The sequence below is a fragment of the Mugil cephalus genome, chromosome 1, assembly GCF_022458985.1.
Source record: "Mugil cephalus isolate CIBA_MC_2020 chromosome 1, CIBA_Mcephalus_1.1, whole genome shotgun sequence".
In the NCBI taxonomy this organism is placed as follows: domain Eukaryota; kingdom Metazoa; phylum Chordata; class Actinopteri; order Mugiliformes; family Mugilidae; genus Mugil; species Mugil cephalus.
This window is the reverse complement of record NC_061770.1, coordinates 4,275,886-4,296,256: the sequence shown is the minus strand read 5'-3', so window position 1 is coordinate 4,296,256 and position 20,371 is coordinate 4,275,886. Positions and strand designations below refer to the sequence as shown.

General features: G+C 39.5%; 2 protein-coding genes across 4 annotated transcripts in view; both read left to right on the top strand.

The window, feature by feature from the left end:
• LOC125012818 (DNA (cytosine-5)-methyltransferase 3B-like) overlaps positions 1-3,230 on the top strand; it is a 34,853-nt gene extending 31,623 nt beyond the window's left edge. Inside the window, exons 20-22 of one of the 2 annotated variants that reach the window (XM_047593002.1) lie at positions 8-77; positions 307-377; positions 469-3,230. In XM_047593002.1, coding sequence (XP_047448958.1) covers positions 8-77; positions 307-377; positions 469-610 — 283 coding nt within the window. In that variant the 3' untranslated portion in view covers positions 611-3,230. Of the gene's footprint in view, positions 1-7; positions 78-258; positions 378-468 lie in introns of both variants that reach the window. The other variant, XM_047592995.1, reaches the window with a different exon arrangement.
• A 2,419-nt stretch (positions 3,231-5,649) lies between these two features.
• LOC125005034 lies at positions 5,650-20,336 on the top strand. Of its 2 annotated transcripts, XM_047579958.1 has the most exons (20): positions 5,650-5,763; positions 6,921-7,038; positions 8,454-9,910; positions 10,026-10,193; positions 10,511-10,609; positions 10,951-11,170; positions 11,266-11,328; positions 12,337-12,555; positions 12,693-12,737; positions 12,940-13,019; positions 14,290-14,402; positions 14,512-14,695; positions 15,571-15,655; positions 15,762-15,907; positions 16,020-16,110; positions 16,557-16,705; positions 16,869-16,954; positions 17,195-17,264; positions 17,381-17,502; positions 18,673-20,336. In XM_047579958.1, the coding sequence occupies exons 1-20, from the start codon at positions 5,761-5,763 to the stop codon at positions 18,905-18,907; spliced, it is 3,753 nt and encodes a 1,250-aa protein (XP_047435914.1). In that variant the 5' UTR covers positions 5,650-5,760; the 3' UTR covers positions 18,908-20,336. The 2 variants fall into 2 exon arrangements, with proteins under 2 accessions (XP_047435914.1, XP_047435924.1); XM_047579968.1 differs by lacking the exon at positions 6,921-7,038 and having other exon boundaries at positions 5,663-5,763.
• The last annotated feature ends 35 nt before the right edge of the window (positions 20,337-20,371 follow it).

Here is a 20,371-nt window from a genome sequence, read left to right as displayed (position 1 = left end):
GTTTCAGGCCTCTGTGTGCCTCAGGGATGGACAAGCTGGAGCTGCAGGACTGTCTGGAGCACGGCAGAGTGGCAAAGGTTGGTTATCTACACAATTCATTTGGTGGCAAAGAAATGAGCTCAGGAAACTCAGCAGAAACGCACACGCGCGGTTTTAAGGATGCCCTGTTATAAATTGCTGGTTAAAGGTTTTCACTTGCAGATTTGCCGAATGTCTGTTTGTTCGCATATGTCTGACTGTGCGTTTGTTGTCTTGTAGTTTGGTAAAGTGCGCACCATCACTACTCGCTCCAATTCCATTAAACAGGGAAAGGACCAGCACTTTCCTGTTTTGATGAACGGGAAGGAGGACATACTGTGGTGCACTGAGCTGGAGAGGTGAGCTGGAACCAACACACGCAGATTTACATCAGGCCTCTTCAGGTTTTATGTTAGATTTTAATGTTGTTTTGCTTTTGGCCCTGTGCAGGATTTTCGGTTTTCCTGTCCACTACACAGATGTGTCCAACATGGGTCGCGGTGCCAGACAGAAACTCCTGGGCCGGTCCTGGAGCGTCCCAGTCATCAGGCATCTGTTCGCACCACTCAAAGACTACTTCGCTTGTGAATAGACACCACCCCTTGGCTAAACTTAACACTTAAAAACTCACACATCCTCTCTTGTCAGGTGCTCCGACAGACAAATAGCCAGTTTCACGAAAAATCAGTGTAGAAGGGAAACGGTGAAAGTAGCTAGAAAGTAGTTTGTAGCCACACGACACACACTAACACGGATAGACAGATGCAGCAGGAGTGAGCACCGTGGCTGTGTTTTATCGCTACCCTAGAAAGAGTCAGAAACAGGGGAAGGTCAGAAGTCAGGAGAACGATCGCTGATTATATCATTCTTTATGGAGGCCAATAGGGTAAGTCGCCTTTCAGGTGGTTCAGGTGGTTTTGCTTTATTGTTTAACACTAGAACTGGACAAGGGTTTTAATACGATTTTGGTTTATTTTAAAAATGCCTTCAGAAGATTTTTAAGTGACACAACACTTAGTAGTTGCAGGAAACAACTTTTTAAATGGCTTTAAATTGCCAAGTCATTCAGACAGCGATTACTTGGCTGATACAGGCTGTTAATATGAATCAAAAACACTTACAAGCTCACTTGAACCAAAGTCAGACGATGGTCGCTTTTCTGTTAACAGATGATCCAATAGCCTGAAATGTATTTTCCGTAAAAGGGCTGCTTTCATTGGTCTCAAGTTGGTCTTTAGTTGTCCAGGTTTTAAGATCATACAGATCTAAAACTGTACCACACATTAAAAGTCAAGCTTATCCTGGTGTTAACTAATTCACTAGTGTCTGACAGCTCATAGTAGTTCTGTCTGTTAAAACTAATCTGTTAAATTTTATTAGAGCACCCTTAAGTTGTTACCTATTATGATTTTAATCTGAAAACCTTAGGATCAGGTTTGATTTCCAAAAGACCAATGTAAGGATCATTCTGTTGGAAAATGCTCTGATCAGTGGAAGCTAGCGGACTAGAAGCTAACCAGGAAAGGAGACAGGATTTTGACTTTATACGGTAGTTTTTGTTTTTTTACTGTCATTTGTAAAAAAATATATATATTTTTTTTACTTGTCATCTGTTGTTGCTTTTATGTGGGCAACATAGCTTAGTTTAAAAAAAGAGAAAAAAGTTTTTATCAAAGAAGATCTTAAAGTGTTTTTGTATATTTAGTCTTAAAACTTTTATTGAATTTCTCCCTAATAGCTACGTACAAATACTTGAAACAAACCAATGCAAACCTTCACCAGCCATTCCAGACAGCTGAAAAATGAAAGAGATGACATTCGTCTAACTGTACATGTTTCAGATACTTTCTCAGAAATACAGCCGCCACAGTTTATTGTAATCTGTGTCTTCATGTGTCACTGGTCCTGATTCAAATTCAGGACGGAGTGCAAGAAACCTTTATTTCTGTTCGAGAAGAGCAAGAAAATGATGGTTGGAAAACATTGGTGAACACATTATTTTTGTGAACTAGCACTGACTACTTGACCTACCTACTACTGACCGACTCTAAAGTGTGTGGTTGGTGTTCAGTGTCTGTTTTTCCAGTGTGACTTCCGGTGCTAAATGTTCACCAGCCAATCTTCTAGTGGTCGGTACCATTTCTTAACACTGCATGCTTAGGCAAGTTCACCAGACAGTGTCGTAAATGCTGAACAGTTTATTTTTGCTCTTTACCAAACTTTTACAAAAGCATAGTCCTTTAAATACCTTTGATAATAAGAAGACTTTTAAATGCTGTTGGCTGTCACCAAATCAGACTAAATGGGCATTACCTCAGATAAAGGGGCCACTGTACATCACTTCTCTCAAAGGACCTGTTTTGTGAATCTAAACTGCAGCTGTCCACTCCCATGTGCCCTGTAAATATGCTTGTATTTTATCACTGGAACCTTTTTTTATTTTTCCACTTGATGTTTTGCGTACTGTATTGATAGAAAGGTTTACAAGTGTCTGACCAAGAACTACATTATTTTTTTAACACACAAATGCACAAGCCTTCATGAATATATATTTTTTACTATCATGTTTAAATGTCCAGTTAGTTAGGGTTTTTTTTAGGGATGTGATACTTCTCTTTGGTGCTTAAAATGACCCTGAAAGTGCGATCAGGAACCATTTTCTTGTACTTTTCAAGCTGGATTCTCAAGTCATTTAAAAAATCAAAAAGTAATTGTTTACATGCTTCATTCATACTGCTGATCTTGTTGAATGTTTTGCTTGAAAACAGTACGAAAAAAAAAAGAACTTTTAGTAACTGCTCTTTTAAGACATTTTATATTGGATTTATAATATAGTATATATTAACACAGTATAAAGCTTGCTTGTAATTTGTAATGTTTAAGTATAGTATAGACCGTACTAATCAATAGTTTTTGACATTCTGTGTTATTTAGATGTGAACCATTTGAGCATATATTTGTAGGCTTTCGTGTGAATGATCATTTCTCAGTTTTGTTTTCTACTATAACCTTTTTGTGCTTTATCAGAATCACATTCATTTTTTTTCCTGTTTGCTTTTTAAGAATCTCACGTGCAAAAGCGTCTCAAAAGAACAGATTCAGTGCTATTTTTATATTTTATTTGATTGTTAGAGGAAAACATTGATATTTTTCTATGTTTGTATACTTCCTATAGCAGCCTACTTATATAATTTGTACTCAATAAAAAATTTTAAAATAAAGACATGCCATGTTTCTTGTGTGAAAGGCTGATGAGTCTGTGTGCATCCACTTTTGCTTGTAAAAATTAATACTGCTGAAAACTAATAATAAATTGTTTTCATTCTTGTTAATCCACTAAACAAACAAAATTGTTCTGTATGAAAACAAAAGCAAATTTACGTAGCTCATGTAATCAGTTGTTTGTCTCAGCATCTGTCAAAGCTCTAATTACATGGCACTAGTCAATTCATTCTTTCAGTGGTAGTGTAAACTTTACTGTATGGTTCAGGACATTACTATCAGGAAAAGACACTCCAGATTTTAATAGGCCTTAATTTCTGATGTACTCAAATTTACGTGTGTAAAAATGCATGAACTCACCTGAAACAGTTTGGTATTCATAGCCATGATACAAAATAATAGTGTATTAATATTTATTAATTATCTTTGGCTTTAGATTGCTTGGAAATTAATGAATTCTTTCAGTGCTGTTGCCAGTAAACCAATCAGAATTTTCTAGGTTATGTAATTTTTTCAACAGGAAATATGCAAAGAATATTTGTTCTGCCTAAGGAATATTAACAGGATGTATAATTATTAATAGGACTCGATAACTTGACAAAATTGACCTGATGACTCAGTATTTTAATTCCCCTACGTCTCAGTGCACACTAAAAAAGAAATCTTTTCAGCTCAGCAAAGAAAATCAGCGCAACAATTTCCATTAGTTCCGACAATTTCTCACAAAGTTACTTTTAACCAACAGACTATATCGAGATAGGGGAATTATCTCGTCTTCTACAATCTCCAGTGTTTTTTTTATTATGAATCAGCCAAGATGGATAACGTAGCCTAGTCCACTCAGTCATAACACAACTGAGAATGTTCCCAAAAACACCAGTATAATTATTCATTAATGAAATTATACTCACTTTGAAATGTGCTTTCCATCGGTGTTGTTCAGGATACATGTTTCTTCATCTTTGGTGAGTGATCAAAAACTCTTAGCTGAGCTAATGGACAGCAGTAGCTCAGAGCGGTCGTCCAGCATCAGAGAGGTTGACAGTTTGATTCCGCCCTGTTCCTAATCTGTCCGCTGTGTCCTTTGGCAAGACACTTAACCCACCTTGCTCCCAGTGTGTACTGCAATGGTGTATGACTGTGAGTAAGTGATGTTTGGTGGTGGTCAGGGAGGCCACAGGGAGGCTGCCCCAAGTGACTACTGAGGTAGTTAACCACCAGTGAGCGAATTAATAATGTACCCAATAAAACGGATGCATTAGTAGTGAAAACATCTAATTGGAACAACTGGAACAACTTAATTTTAAAAGGCAGGTCAACTTAAAAAAACTATGTTCATAATTTTGATAATTAAGAATATAACACCAAAAGAGTTCCTTTAAATAATGTAAAGAAACTGTTTGGAACAAGTTAATTTTTATGAGTATGAACTTTTAAATTATCGTTTATGTTAGCAAATATTTAGCAGATCATAATTAAAAACACTGCTGATTGCAGAAGAAAAGATGATTCCCGTAACTCAATAGTTGGTTAAAAGTAATTTCATGAGAAGTTGTCGGAACTCAAAAAGACTAATGGAAATTGTTGCGTTGATTTTCTTTATTGAGCCAAGTGATTTCTTTTTTTTAGAGTGTACTCCCTTTAGTAATGGAGAAAATAGTATTGGAAATTGGCTTATGTTACTCAGTACATCTATTGATTTAAAGCTAGTCTGGTTATAAGACATATGACATTGTTTATTTATCCCATGTATGAGAAATTTCCTCATATCTTTGTTAAAGCTGAAATCACTGAGCCAAGAGAAGCACTTTGCGTGGGACTTTTACAGATTGAATATTGTATTGAATTCAAACATGTCTCACCTGTAAAACACAAGCCTAGTTTGTTGTAATTCAATACAGTCTTCGTTGTGATTATCACCTACCCCGGTCGTCTGCACTTCTTTTATTAGTTTTAACTAGCGTTAATTTTGAACGTGTCGCACGTGATGTATGAAGTGAAGTAGCCTAAAAGCGAGACGTTTTGGGTTGTTGATTCGAGGTCTTGTCTTTGTATGGTACTTTAAGTGTAACTTTAAAAAAGCACTAATTGTTTAAATCGAGCATAATGGTACCAATGTCCATCAGTCGCTAAACAGAATAGCGTGGCTAAAGTTAGCAACAGAAGCTAACTCGCTTGCTAACGATGGCCGCCGTAGCTGTTTATTGTCACTGATTGTTGGCAAAAGAAATGTCGCTTTAGCATTTATTCGACGTTAGATTTTATCTCAATTAGTTTCTTGAACACACACGAACAACTTATTCACACGTGTTGCCGTTTTCTATGACATGGCCAATGATGGGCCATGTTAATGCACCGGAATGAGCACTTGGCGCCGTCCGAGGCGGAAGAGGGTGGGATCTGGTTCAGGGGGTCTAGGGGGTCGGTGGATGAAACCATTGACTGTTGGTGCGTTCCAGTTGAAAATTCCAACTCGGAACTTGCAACACTGGTAGTTTAAATACCACACGGAGGGAACAGATGGTGAGTAGAGGCTTTATATTCAACCCACATTGCATATACAGGAGCCGAGTCACTCAAGACATGTCTAACAATCGAAAACACAACCGGACACCAGTTAAATTAGTAGTCGCGTTAGTAGTCGATTGTGTTGTTGTGAAGTTGCGCTTGCTCACGTTTTAGCTCAGCCATTATGTAGCCGCACTGGCTAACGTTAGTGTATTAGCCAAACACTTGTATCATGTACTACTCATTTTGCTGAATTCATTCCAGAAATATAGTCACTTAGTTATGTAGGACAAATTTAGGCTACGCTAGCCAGCTTTTGTTTGTATTTGGTTAAACTTTAGTATTGTTTTAATAAGATATTAAGTGCGAATGGGATCGGGACGTTTGCTTCGTGTTTTTAGAATTGATTAAAAGTTGTTGAACAAACGTAAGCATAGTTTGGGCGATTTATTGTGTATGCCGTTACTGTCGACGCATTGTTAAAATTAACTTATCTTGATATGACTTTCCTAAATTGAAAATTCCATAATCCCTCCTCTATTAATCAGTAAAGTTGTAAATCACAGTTCAAAACCAGCTGATCTGAACTCAGATTCCCTGTGGTTCACACCTCAATGGCACCAATTCTTGATCTGACCTGGTGTCAGTTGCCAGGTACGACCGCTAGTGCTGCTTCTTGATGCCATTGGTCAGAAAGTCCACCATCCTAATATGTGATTGGTTTGGAGAAAGTGTCGTCTTCCTGGTTCGGACGCACTCGCAGTTGTTTGCACACAGTGAAAAATAAACATTCAGAGAAACACTCACACAAACACGAGGGAAATAACTTCGCAGTTGCTCAAACGTTTTCACTTAAGCTATTGTTTTTTTTTAATGTTTTCATTGAAATGGTAATGTTAATAATAAGTAATAATAATATTAATGATAATAATTAGTAAAAACGTTCTGAAGTACTGTTTTTGGCGTCAAGACAGAAGTCCAAGTAACTTTGTGCAACGTAATTTAAATACTTCCCTCATGTTTCTCTGTGCACTAAATGCTTGCTGTACCTTATTTTATATTGTAAATATGAATTAAACATAATTAAGATTTTGTAAAAAGACTGCTCCACATGCTTACACAAAAAGTATAAAGCATATGTATGTGGTTCTTGTGCACATCCGTCCTTTCAGGAGATGGCAGTGAATGTACCCCCAAATGCACCGGATTCATTAAAACGCTATGAGGTGCTGGGTTTGCTCAATGAATCTTTACAGACAAATTTCACCAACGTGGACCAAGTATGCAGAGGTACGTGTGATTTAAACAGATGGCCAATGACAACACGGGTACAATGTACATTTTGTGTGTTCTTGTGTTGAGTTCGGGCTGGGCTTTCATATCGTTATTTAGGTAGGTCTTCGTCTCGAGATTTGCTACTACTATGTAAACATGCCGAGCTTGTTTTGCTTGGAATAACTAGAAATGGTATCAAAATATTTACAAAACTGGCAAGAAAAGTTGTGGGACAAGAATAATCAAGCAATATACAGACAAACTAAGTTCTTGACAGTTTCAATGTCAGTTTTCAACATTGTCATTATCAAAGTCAACAAAACACATGTTCAAAACTGAACAAAAAACAAACCATCGCCTCATTAAATAAATATTTAGTTCTCCTGCCATTAGCAGCAGTAGAGCTCTAATCCTGGCTGATATGTTCTCCATGAGCCTTTCACACTGTTGAGGTGTAATCTTGTCCCATTCTTCTTGAATTACTACTTTTAATTCTTCTAAATTCTGTGGTTTGCGCTGTGAAACAGACCTTTTGATAATCCACCACAGATTTTCAGTGGGACTCATGTCTGGGGATTGAGCTGGCCACACTAAGACCTGGATACTGAGCTCCTGCAGCCAAGTCCTATTGGTCCTGGATGTGTGGGAAGGAGCACTATCTTTTTGAAACATCAAGTTTCGACCTTGACGGAACAGTGCAGGTGCAGACAAATTTGCATGTGGGTTTGGAGAATGGCACAATATTTGGCAGAGATCAATGTGTCATCAGACAGTGAAATTGCCAACACCAATCCCTGGTCTTCTGCGTACTCTCACATTAGCAGAAGGAAGATGAAGCTGGAAACTGGACTCATCTGACCACAGAATCTTCTTCCAATTCCTGACTGTCCAGTTCTTATGTGCTTGGGCCCAACGGTGCTGGTCTCTCATTGATCAGGGGCTTCTTGACAGCCTTGTAGGACGTGTAGGACATGGTCTAAAAGCTGACCACGTACAGTGTGGGTGGAACCCTGGACACCAGTTTGATTTGACCACTGCTGTTGGAGCTCCTGTGATGTCATTGAGCAGTTTTCCCTGCACATGTGGATCAGGATGCGGTCATTTCTTGCTGAAGAAACCCTTGGACGCCCAGGTCTTGGTTTGTCTTCCAAGCTGTTGGTTTGTCTGTATTTCTGTAGAGGGGATCCAACTGCTGAAGGACTGCATCTGCACTTTCTGGCAATCTGGTGGCAGCTGTATCCTTCCTGACTGAGAATCTCTATCTTCAGGCGTGTTTCCTGCGTTAGGTTCCTTGTTTAAGCCACTTGTTTTTGACTCTGAGGAACTTTCAGTTGTACTGGCTTTATATCAACACAAAGCAAGGCAACTGAAAAGATAGGAAAAAAATGTTTTCCAAATGTAGTCATTCCCATGTCTCATTGTCATTGCAGACTCTTCCCAGCCCCCAGAACAGAAACAAGAGATTATTGGGACCATGAATGGCAAGGCATCGGATGACGAAAAACCAAGGGACAATTTGGACAAGAATGCAGATGCGATATTGGTGATATCAGATGACGATGATGACGATGTGGTGGAAGTGATAATAGGGCACAATTTAGAAGAAGTGCATTCAACTTTGAAAGATGTGAGTGATCAGGGTCAGTCAAAAGTAGTGAAGTCTGATGCACTGAAAGCAGAGGCAGACAGGGGAAGTCAAGGAAATAGGTTTGACAGCAATGATAATTTGGTGCACTTTATCCAGAAATACTGCTCTGATTATGTGGATGCAGTCCAACCAAAAGAAATCATCCAGGCCTGTTCTGATACACCTTACTGCCTCTATCTGTATGTTGGGGTGGAACTGGACGGAGGACAAAGTACAAGTGTTGTTCTGATTGGCTATGTTGACCAGAGCTCAGGCATTAGTGCAGTGAGGCTGCTGTGCACTCTGAAGATGAGTTTTGATACCACTGATGAAAAAATCTCACACACGGACACTGTCAGGAGAATGCACCCAGCAATTTCTGATGCACGTCTTCTGATTGAAACGCTCAAAGCGACTGGTCTTACTTGGTCCAACCTTTCCCTCTTTTATTGTAACGCTCCACACCCAGAGGTGAGTCGGGTGTTCGTGTCCTCCCTCCAGAGTTTCAACCCTAGATTTATATCACTCTGCGGGCTCCATGGGATGACAGGGAGAACCTGCCAGGCTGGAGTCCTGGCTTCCTTTAGCCACGTGGTCGACCTGATTAGAGACGTCTATCATCACTACTCCGCCTGCCCTTCCATTAGTTTGTCAGAGCTATTTTCTGATGCAGAATCTTACAACCCATCCCATCCCATCTCAGCACAGTGCCTAGCATTTATCCGCACTGTGCAGAAGATGGTCAGCTGCTGGAGGGATTTGGTGGATTATTTTAAACGAACAGTGGGTGCCGACCAGATCAGAACCCAGCTGATGGATCCTAAAGTCAAGCTGCATTTCCTGTTCCTCTCAGACACGTTGGAGCCCCTCAGAGCTCTCCAAGAATTACACCAGAGCGATACTGCGGACATGGCTGTGGAGCTCCAGCTGACCTCGATGCTGGTTAGCTCCTATGCAGCCAGCATCTTCCAGCCAGCCACCATTGAGCGCTTTCTCATGTGGCGATATGTGCACCTGCTCTACAGTGAGAAGGACCTACTCCCCATGGCAGAGGTCAATGTGGGTGTACAAGCAAAAAACTTCCTGTGGGCCACCCCTGTTGTGGATCTGGGGGAAGCGGACAGGGCTCACTTCCAGAAGGATGCACAGTCTTTTTATAAAGCGGCGCTGCAGAGTCTAGTGACGAGCATTCCTGGACAGTTTGGAGATGTGGCACTGAGGAATATTGGCAAACTGCTGAAACATCCTGAAAATATCAGTGTAAGAGTGCTTCTGTTATTTTAAGTGAGATTTCATCTGGTTTGTAGTTTAATATTTGAGTATAGTTGAATTATTAAATTGTTAATTCACACCAATCTCCATGTTGCTTCTTCAGGATAATAAGTTGCCCAGGCATGTCGTGTCAGATTTGGGGTATCAGCTGGGCCTGTGCTTTGGCAATTCTTCACGATCACAGCAGCTGGCACGTGACTATGTCACTTTCATTCAGACTTTAAAGGACGAACCTAGGAGAATGGAAGGAGAAACTCATTGCTTGACAAAGGTAAAATGATGTAACCAAGTTTGCCATCTGCCTCATTTTGTATTGAGGTTCGGCCCAGATTCATCCACTGCAGAGTCATTTGGGTCATTTTGATATTTAGCATTTAAAATCTAGACGATAACATCAGTATTTTCACAATAACCAATGAGAGTACACAAAGCAGCTGACATTGTTATCAAGCAACAATAACCATTTCAGAAATCATCTTGGCTAACTTTGGATATTAAAAACTGACAGTTAAAATTTCACCTCATTCGAGCTGTCAATTGAGTTTTCCTACCAGTGGAATGAAAGCACCACCCTCCTCCCTCCCCCAGTTGCTGCACAAAACAAAGAAGTACACTACTCTGCATAGACTCTTCCTGACTATCCTGGCCCTGCCAAGGTCTCTGCACAGGACACATGTGTTTGCTAAGGTGAGTGTTATAACCTCAAGCTATTCAGAAAGCTCACCAGTTTACCAACATCATCAGATCCAGATTTCATGACAATGCATGTGATGAGGTTGGACACTAATGAGAATTTTACAGGCTTATCAGACATGTACAGCAACAGGTATTTGGTCAGTGCCACCATTACTTTTAAAGTGCTCAATATTTTATCTGCAGTGTATTCTAAACATGTCTCAGCAACTTACTGGATAGATTATCTTGACTGACTGTATAACTAATGGCATTCCTATTAACTTTAGTTCGTTAGCAAATGTTAGAAGGTGAAAGGGGGTTAAAGTTATCTTCGTTTGTGCTCCTGTCACAAGATGGTCAGCAGCTCAAAGATTACTCGTGACACAAAGAAAACTTCAATAGACCGCAGGAGGAAACTGCCTGTTCAGGCAGCTTATGGTCACAAGAAGGTCCAAGTGAAGCGTCAAGAGAGCTCCTCTGAGGAGGAAGACACTATTGCTGCCAGACGCGTATATGTTCCTGTGAAATGCTCCAGTACTATGGAGGACTCGGGCGACACAGACAACTCCTCTGGTAAGACTGAGCAAGTACCAACAGTGTTTCCATCAGTGGTTCCAAATATTATTGATGATAATAACCGATGCGACACTGTGTCTTGTCCCCATTAGATGTGGTAGAGGTTAAACAAAAGCCCAAACTACCTCGGCACCGCAGACGGATCAAGTCAAAAGGCAAGACACGTGTCCTATTAGTCACGCTGTAAATTACTTCCACTCACATCATCCACAGAAGAAACTTCCTGTGCCTTCTGTAAGAGCATGACACTGCATAATAATTGTGTTTCCATGTCAAAAGACAGCCACACTAAGTGCGAACCTGTGAAATTCGCACAGGTTTAGTTTTACTGGGGACATCATGTGATTTAGAAATTACTCATATGTCTTTGTTTCGTGTGGCCCATTTCCATGGTATAGGGTAGGTCATTTGTGGTGTCATTTTTACTTTGCAAATATGAATAGGGCTTACCGTAATTCCTCTAAAAGTTGCCACTATTCAATTAATACCTGGGTTTTTTATAATGGCTGGAGGGCATGGTTTACACAAACAAATAAAGGCCGGCTTCAAACACAGGCTGAGTCAAAGAAAATATATTTTAGTCATTGAGGATGCGCTAGTGTTTGTTTATGTCTCAGCCACAGGTACCACAGATGACAGACTGAGAGCTTTAGCAGCATGACGCAACAGAATTTGACTTGAATTTCAAGGTGAAGGTTTTGAAATATAGAGGAAGCTGCGAAATGCTTTAATATTGACACGCTAGGGCCGTTTAACTTGCCGTGAAAGTTTCTTGTGTGTTCAAACTGACACAATGGTGTCATTTATTCGCTCGTCCATTCTCACCACCACACTTGAGCGTTTGTTAATCCTGCCTGGCTGCTGTTGCATGTGGGGTGTACCTGCTAAAGTAAAAACAAAAATAGCAGAGTAAATGGTAGGAAAGCTTTGAGCACATATACCAGTACATACTTATTTGAAATAATGGCCTCCCTCTAACAAAAGCCTGCCTCCAGTAATGGCTGGGCTGCTGAATACATAAAGGCCCTGGCAACTATTAGAGGAAATACGGTAATAAGGATGGATGTACTACAGGAGATGGTACTGATTCTACAGCTTTATAATCTGTTCTTTACTGTTGTGTGAATATGTGTTTGTCATGTGTACATTTGTCCTCTACCCAGTGGTGACAAAACGAAACGGGATGAAGGTGAGGAAGAACATCTTCAAGAAATCCTCATCTATTCGTGTCTCATCCCACTCTGTGAGCATAAAGCGACGCATCAACACTGAGACTGAGTCGCCAAATGTTGTTCCAGGCAAGAAGAGGGGCTACACTAAAGCTTACAGTAAAGACAACCCAACAGGCAGTGTGTACGTACAGCCTGACCAGAAACTGAGAGGTATGAAACAGGATCTCTATGTAAATATCTATAGTGTTGATAGTAGTTGTAGTTGGCTTCCAGCAGCAACGTTTTATTCCATCTGTGTGTAGACTTGACCATTTATTATTTAACCATGTGGCTTTTGTTTCTTGTAGAGATGACCATTCGTAGGATCATGGACATGAATCTGGACATTGAAGGTGAATGTTTAGATATTTTTGTAATAAACATCTCTGTTTAAATGTGTGCAATATTTCAAGAATTTCTAATAAACCAATTCATCTCTTTAATTGATTCTTAAGTTTGAGTATGTTAATGACAATACAAACCATGGAGAACATACTGAAGCAGTATTTTGTACCTAGTTTTTCCTGACTTCCTGTCTTGCTGTTACGTCTGCAGGCTTCTGTTTGTGTTGCGGAACTGAAGAAACTGAGATATTCCACCCACTCTTTAAAGGACGTCTCTGCTTGAAGTGTAAAGTAAGGACTTACCAGCTTCTCATTGTTATAACAAATGCTTATGAACACATATAAAAATAAACTAACATATTCTGATTCTGACTCTTAGAAAAGTGACTACATGGACAACAATTCTTAAACGTGACTGAAATCATTTTAATCAGAGAATCTAGCTTAAAGAGGACGTAGCATTCAGTTCTCACTTTTTCCACATTTATTGTGTGGCATGTCTGCCAACTCAGAAAATGTGATAAAAATTCAGTTTGTCTGTTTGTTTTGAGTGGTGTGAGTACTATGAGTGGAGGCTGAGATTGAAAATCTCCTTCAGTGTAAATTTGAACCCTGTGTGACGTAGATCATCGGATCAGTGATTCCCAACCTTTTCCAAGTCAGGTCCCACTGTTAAGTCTCAAAATGTTTTGATTTAATTATGGCGACCATAACTAATTTAATTATTTCATAATTAACAGATTCCTTCAACAATGGGGATATGCATTCTCATAGATAACAGTTTGACATCTAATATCAGATCCAAATAAAATCCAAATATCAAAAATCGATAGATATATCTATAAATAAACACAAACCTGATATGATGTAAAATTATGTAAATTCTCCTCGGGTCTAGCCAGATGAAACCTCAATTTAAGAATTATTTGGACATTTGTAATATCCTTTCAAACATAACTGAGTTTTAACATTTAAAACATTCTATATATGTTTAATTTTACATAATTTTCCAGTTAGCTGCTGTTCGCACCTGGCAGGTTAGCGAACAGTGGCTCGGTGTAGCATTAAGATCACCAAACATTCAGAGACGACTTTTTTGGGACATCAATACAGGCTGCTGTGGAAAGGGCTTTTGGCACAGTGAATATGAGCCTGTTTAACACGTTCCATAAAAAAAAATCAAATTTTTGTAGATTTGTGGATTCCATTAAGTCTTGAAAGAAACATATCAACTTGTAGAAATGGTTACGCTATGTCCCCTTTAACTTTTTACATGGAAGATAAATAATATAACTATGGTTTGATACATAGACTGTATAAAGACAGACGTGGAACTGCTCCTCAAAAGTGAAACCAAAGCAAGGAGGGCCATGCCAACTGTGCCATAAAGCGGTCCAGTGGGATCATGACAGTTGTAGAAACAAATTTTTTAAAAAAACAGTGTATAATCCAACATTGCCTTGTAACTGGTAGAGGTATTCATTATTGTGGTCCTTTGAGTGTAATTGTCCTGATAACATTTCGTTGAACAATGCCTGTGATGGTGTCTGTGTCACTGTAGGATAACTTCAAAGAAACCCTGTATCGTTACGACGAGGATGGTTATCAGTCCTACTGTACAATCTGCTGCTACGGGATGGAGGTCATACTGTGTGGTAATGATAGCTGCTGCAGGTTGGTCTGTTCTTTTCTTTCTCCACACTTCAATCTTGAAATCTTAAATAGGTAAAAAGTGTAGATCAAGAATTTTCTAGTTAAATCTTGTGCTCCTCTCCACCTGCAGATCGTTCTGTGCAGACTGTCTGAACATCCTTGTTGGTCCAGGGACGTTTGAAGCACTGACCGTGGTTGACCCGTGGATCTGCTACTTGTGTAAACCTCATCAGGCTCACGGGGCTTTAGTTCCCAGGGACGACTGGAGCACTCGCGTTCAGGAGTTGTTCGCCAACAACAGTGCCATGGAATTTGTGAGTGAGGGGCAGACCAGAGTGTTTTTTTATTTTTTTTTAGTTGCTTTAAAATGTATATCCACCAAAATATAAACATGATAGATCTGGATCTTTCTATTACTGGAACCGCACCTTGATGAATCCAGGTCCCAGGGAGAAAAAGAAAAATCCGCAGCCTGTGCGGATTCTTTTTTTCAAATGTGTGAACGCCTGATACGAACAGTGATGGCATCGTCTCGCCCCTCCAGCCCCTGATGCCTCATAACAACAACATTAACGGTGGACTACAGGCTTGTGATGGTGCTGTATCAGATATTGACCCTTGCAGGCAGCGTGCAGGGTTCCTCTTTATTTTGGCTGAGTTCTGTAGCAGAAACAGCGCCACACATAGGCCTGGATATGTACTACAGCCTTTCAACAACTAGATGTGGTTTTGCAATTGATCGATATTTATGGAGAAATTCTTGAAACGATGCCAAGGACAACCGGAGAAAAATTAGGAATGTTTAGCTACATGTAAACACAGCCTTGGTTTTTCAGATAGGCCCTTTGGGATTACTGGTATTACATTTATTTGTGGTTATGGCATTATATTTAAGAAAGTACAAGAAAACATATTGATAATATGAAATGATGTATAAAACAAATGAGACTAGACTCTTAATACCTAGAATACTGTAACCTGTATTATTAGGAACATCTGCTCTATATAAAAGTTACCGTCAGTTCAGCTCATACTGTATCTGAAACAAAGGCTCCAGGACTTGTGTGCTCAGAAAGTCTAGATGCTTTTATTGTGTAATAGATATGGATAAACACATTCAACACGTTTTGATCTCATAGACTTAACAGCCACACTGATTCACTTTCCACATGGTTTTATTTCATTGAAGGAGCCCCATCGCGTCTACCCTTCAATCCCTGCCAACCTGCGCAGACCAATTCGAGTGCTCTCATTGTTTGATGGCATAGCGACAGGTGAGTTTGCAAACACAGTCGCAGCAATTGTGCTCTTGAATTACGTTGTCTGTCAATTTAAAAATATGTTCCTCTGACTTTTGTGTCCGTGTGTGTGTTTCTACAGGCTACCTGGTGCTGAAGGATCTTGGCTTCAAAGTTGAGAAATATGTTGCCTCTGAGGTTTGTGAGGACTCGCTTGCTGTGGTGATGGTCAACCATGAAACGAAGATCATCCAAGTTGGTGACGTCCGGTCAATCACAGATAAACAAGTATTAGTTTCCTTCATCACATTAAAACTTTGAAAAAATAAAGCGGTCTACTTCAGGACTGTGGTAGCAGAGCTGAATTAAAGCAGCTCATTGTCTGTATTTGATTATTCAGATTCTGGAGTGGGGTCCATTTGATTTGCTGATTGGGGGCAGCCCCTGTAATGACCTCTCCATTGTCAACCCGCTGAGGAAAGGCATCTATGGTACGTAGCTGTGTTGGTTGCAGCTTCTGGCTAACTTATCGTCACCTTGTTTAATAATTAGATTTTATTGTTTCAAAGTTCATCAAATATTCTAAGTTACACCTTCAACAGTTCTCTGTGTCTTTATGTTTTAAATGTTCTTTAGTTCTTTGGCCCAATGTGTTTTTATTGCAGCCATTTTATACAAAGTGTTTTATTTGCCCTTTATTCACTCATCACCACATGACACATGCACACAAAGCCACGCAAGACACTGTCCCTAAACATCTGGAGCAATTATATGTTTGACGGTTCAGTGTCTTCCCAAGAACCCTGAAACATTTGTCAGAGGAGACAGGAGTAACCATTCAGTTTGATCTTTGTGTTTTGACTTTTTATGTATGCCTTTAAATGACGATGGTGGAAATAATCATGTGTAAACATGCTGTAATTATTTGCTGTAATAGAGGGCACTGGCCGGCTGTTCTTTGAGTTCTACCGCATCCTTCATCTGCTGAAACCCAAAGAGGAAGACCCCCGGCCGTTCTTCTGGCTGTTTGAGAACGTGGTCTTCATGAACACACATGACAGAGTCAACATCTGCCGCTTTCTCGAGGTTCACACAGTTCATTTCTTCTTTTTCTTGTCTTCCCTCATCTTTGCTCTAAGCCTCTATTTCCTTGTTGCTCTCCTTTCTCTTATCGTGTCACTTGTTTAGCCACCCATTTATTCCATTATTTTTCAACACTAACTTGTGCTGATACATGGTCCTTGAACAGTGTAACCCTGTGCTAGTGGATGCAGTCAAAGTGAGCCCAGCGCACAGAGCTCGGTACTTCTGGGGAAACATCCCAGGGATGAGCAGGTAAGACTTTCTTCACTGCTCTCATACATTAGTGGCAGTTACCAAAGAAAGGATTAAAGTCTGCCTTGAAAGATGAATGAAAAAATGGTTTGTGTGTGTTTCCTTTGCTTAAGTCTACACCGTTATTTTGTTGTTTGCCTGTTTTCTCTCTTATTTCCCTCTTTGTTATTTGATAATTAATGAAAGCACATTGTTGCTTTTTGTTTTCTGAATATACTTGGTTTGCTGTTCTCGTCTCAGGCCCATCATAGCCTCCCAGAGCGACAAGCTGAACCTCCAGGACTGTTTAGAGATTGGTAGAGAAGCCAGGGTCCGTGCATTTCATTTTCTCTACGATCCCTCTATTCACATAATTAATGTGATGGTAAATACGCACGTTAACGTACAAATAATCACTGTATTTTTATTGTTTGTTTTTTGCTCCAGATGACGAAGGTGAGGACAATCACCACTAATCCAAACTCCCTGAAGCAGGGCAAAAATGTGTCTCTGCTGCCTGTCCTCCATAACGGCAAAGAGGACATTCTGTGGATCACTGAGCTAGAAAGGTAGGTTTCAACAAACTTATGTGGAGAGTGCGTGTGTTAATATGTGTGTAATAGGGGTCGGGTCGAGTCGACATCAACTAGTTGATGATGTCGCACATAAAAACACAATAGAAAGTAATGCTTAACCTGCATATCTCCAAATCCTTCTCCATGCGCTGCAGCTAAATGTCTAATGACTTCGGACAATGAAATTCACCAACAAACTGTTAACGTGTTGCCGCCTTCTCTCCTCTCTTTGTATTAAAGCAGGTGAACTTATTAATTGACCGTCATTGAGAGGATTTTAGACCATTCTTCTGTTAACATTAGTGGATGTCTTTTCAGATGAGTGTGCATTGTAGTAGTACATTTGTTGTATTTCAGGACAGTCACAGTAGAATGGGCTGTTTTTTTTTTTTATTCCCACACTGGACTCATCACTTGTCTTTAAGGAGGCGACCATGTTGTTTTTGTCATGTGATCAGTGACTAGTTGACATCCTGCTTAAAGCATCGTGGCACAGCAGTGAAGTCAAGTAGTCGGTGCAACCCCTAGTGTGTACCATAGTCTGCATGTAGGATGGGAATAGGAATTTATTCTTTTAAAACGGGGACAACGCACAAAAATGTTAATCTTGTAAGACAAGAACAGTTGTCTTGAGCCAGGTTATAGCAACATTTGCTAATTTCCACCCGCAGTCCCTGGACAGGTAAGAACCGATGGAGAAAAAACATTAAAATCACTGCAATATATCAGGTTAAAAATTATATGATGACTGTAGTATTTTAAAAGTGGACAAACCAGACCGGAAACAAGAGCACTAAGTCATAAAAAAATGCATATTTGAGGTTGGATCAGGAAAACATATTCTCTGTTACTCTACACTATTAATGTACTGTTTTACTGGATTGTGTGAATGTGTTCTTATGATAAAAAATTAAAAAATAAAAACCTGCTGGACAGAACAAAACAAAAAATATATAGACTGCTTCAGGATGCAGACGGTATTTTCCATTGAAATTGCAGATGCTAAATGTCCTTTGAAATGAGTCTCCCTTCTTAAATTGAGATAAAGTTCTTCTACTTATTTTTATTAAGTTTTGTCATGATTTAGTTATTTATCTGTGTTCTGCAGTGCCCTAGAGCTTCATTTGATGTCTTTAAATGTTTTGTTTTGTCTGTCTTCCCCAGAATATTTGGTTTCCCCAAACATTACACCGACGTGAGGAACATGAACCGGCAGCAGAGGCAGAAGGTGCTGGGGAAGGCGTGGAGTGTGCCGGTCATCCGTCACCTCTTTGCTCCTCTGAAGGACTATTTTGCTTGTGAGGAGCTGACTCCTGTGACCACATTCAACACATCTATATCCAATCCTTCCCCCTCCCCGTCCCCCCCTGCTTCCCCAGAACTGCAGCAGTTGCGGTAGGGGACACTGGTCATGTTTTGTGTATACATATATAGTATTTGTGGGTTTTAACACCACATTTTCCTTTGTTTTTCCTTCTTAATACATGATGTTTTTAAGACACTTTCAGACTGTCCTTTTCCCCAAATGACTGTGATACTAGCTAGTGACACGTTGGCCTAGAAGACTAAACATCAATTAAAATATAGTGGCAGTGTCCTAAATGGTAATTCACTGTTACCCTCACAATAGTTGTTTCTTAGTGTTCGCTGCTGTCATAACAACTTCCCCAGAAGGACTATTTTGCCTTGGCAACACTTAAATACCTCATACACCACAGCTACATTTTATTTAAAACATATGAAATTGCATAAGGAGTCTAGCTGCTTTACTGTGAAAAACAGCTTGGTTTACTTTACATTCCTTTTCCAGTGTTTTCCAGTGTACTTCATTAATAAGTCTATGTATATCAGAAGAAGAAAATGTCTTGTTTATTCTTGTTTCATCTATTGTATATTTCTATGGTCAATTATGTGTTTTCAGGAGAACTCTTTGAATTATGTGGATTATTACTGCTGCATTGTGTGTGCTGCGTGGCCTGTGTGTACAGGTGTGTTTGCACTGCCACTTTGACAGCAGCAAAACTATGATAGACCCAAAGATCAGTTGATGTTATTTTTCTTGTCCTTATAATGACAAAGCCATACTGAACCATGCTGATACCTGCTGAGTCATTTTTGTTTTACTTTGAACTGTGGACTTTGATAGATCTTCTATTGCAGTGTGTGTATTTTTATACCTTTTGGGACATTTTCACATTTCGCTGAAAGAAATGTATAAATGTCCACATGATGACTACATGAATTCATCTCCTTGTGTTATAAGGTCTTGTTATTGTGCATGCTGGCTCACTGTCAGGACTTGCAGGGACACTTGATGAGAAAAGAGACATTGTTAATGTCTTCAGTGTTTTTACTACTTTTCCTAAATGTGTCCTTTATCTCTAAGGATGAGGCAATACATAAAACACAGTCAGTTCCCTATTAACCGTGTTTAATTTTTCCATATCGTAACGCTGTAGAAGATCCAACCCAAGACTTTGGCTCCCATTATGGTTGGTATTATGGCCTCAATGTATTACTTTAACCTGTAACTGCTCAGAACTGACAAATGATTGAATGTAGCAGTAACCATATCAAAATTTTAAGAGTGATTTTTTTTAATGCTTCTTGTCCAAATGATTTTTTTTTTTTTTTTTGTAGAATACCAATACTGATATTGATGGTGTATCATGAATACAGGTTTTTAAATGGGTAACATTTTTGTGCATAACAGCAGACTCAAGAACATGTCAAACTAAGCTTTTACTTGTATCAATGTTTGAACACAAAACAGTGTATATTTTTGATCAACTGTCTGAATGAAAATCATTTCACAGTAATAAAATAAATCTGAGAATGAGCCCAGACAAGACCTCTTTCATTC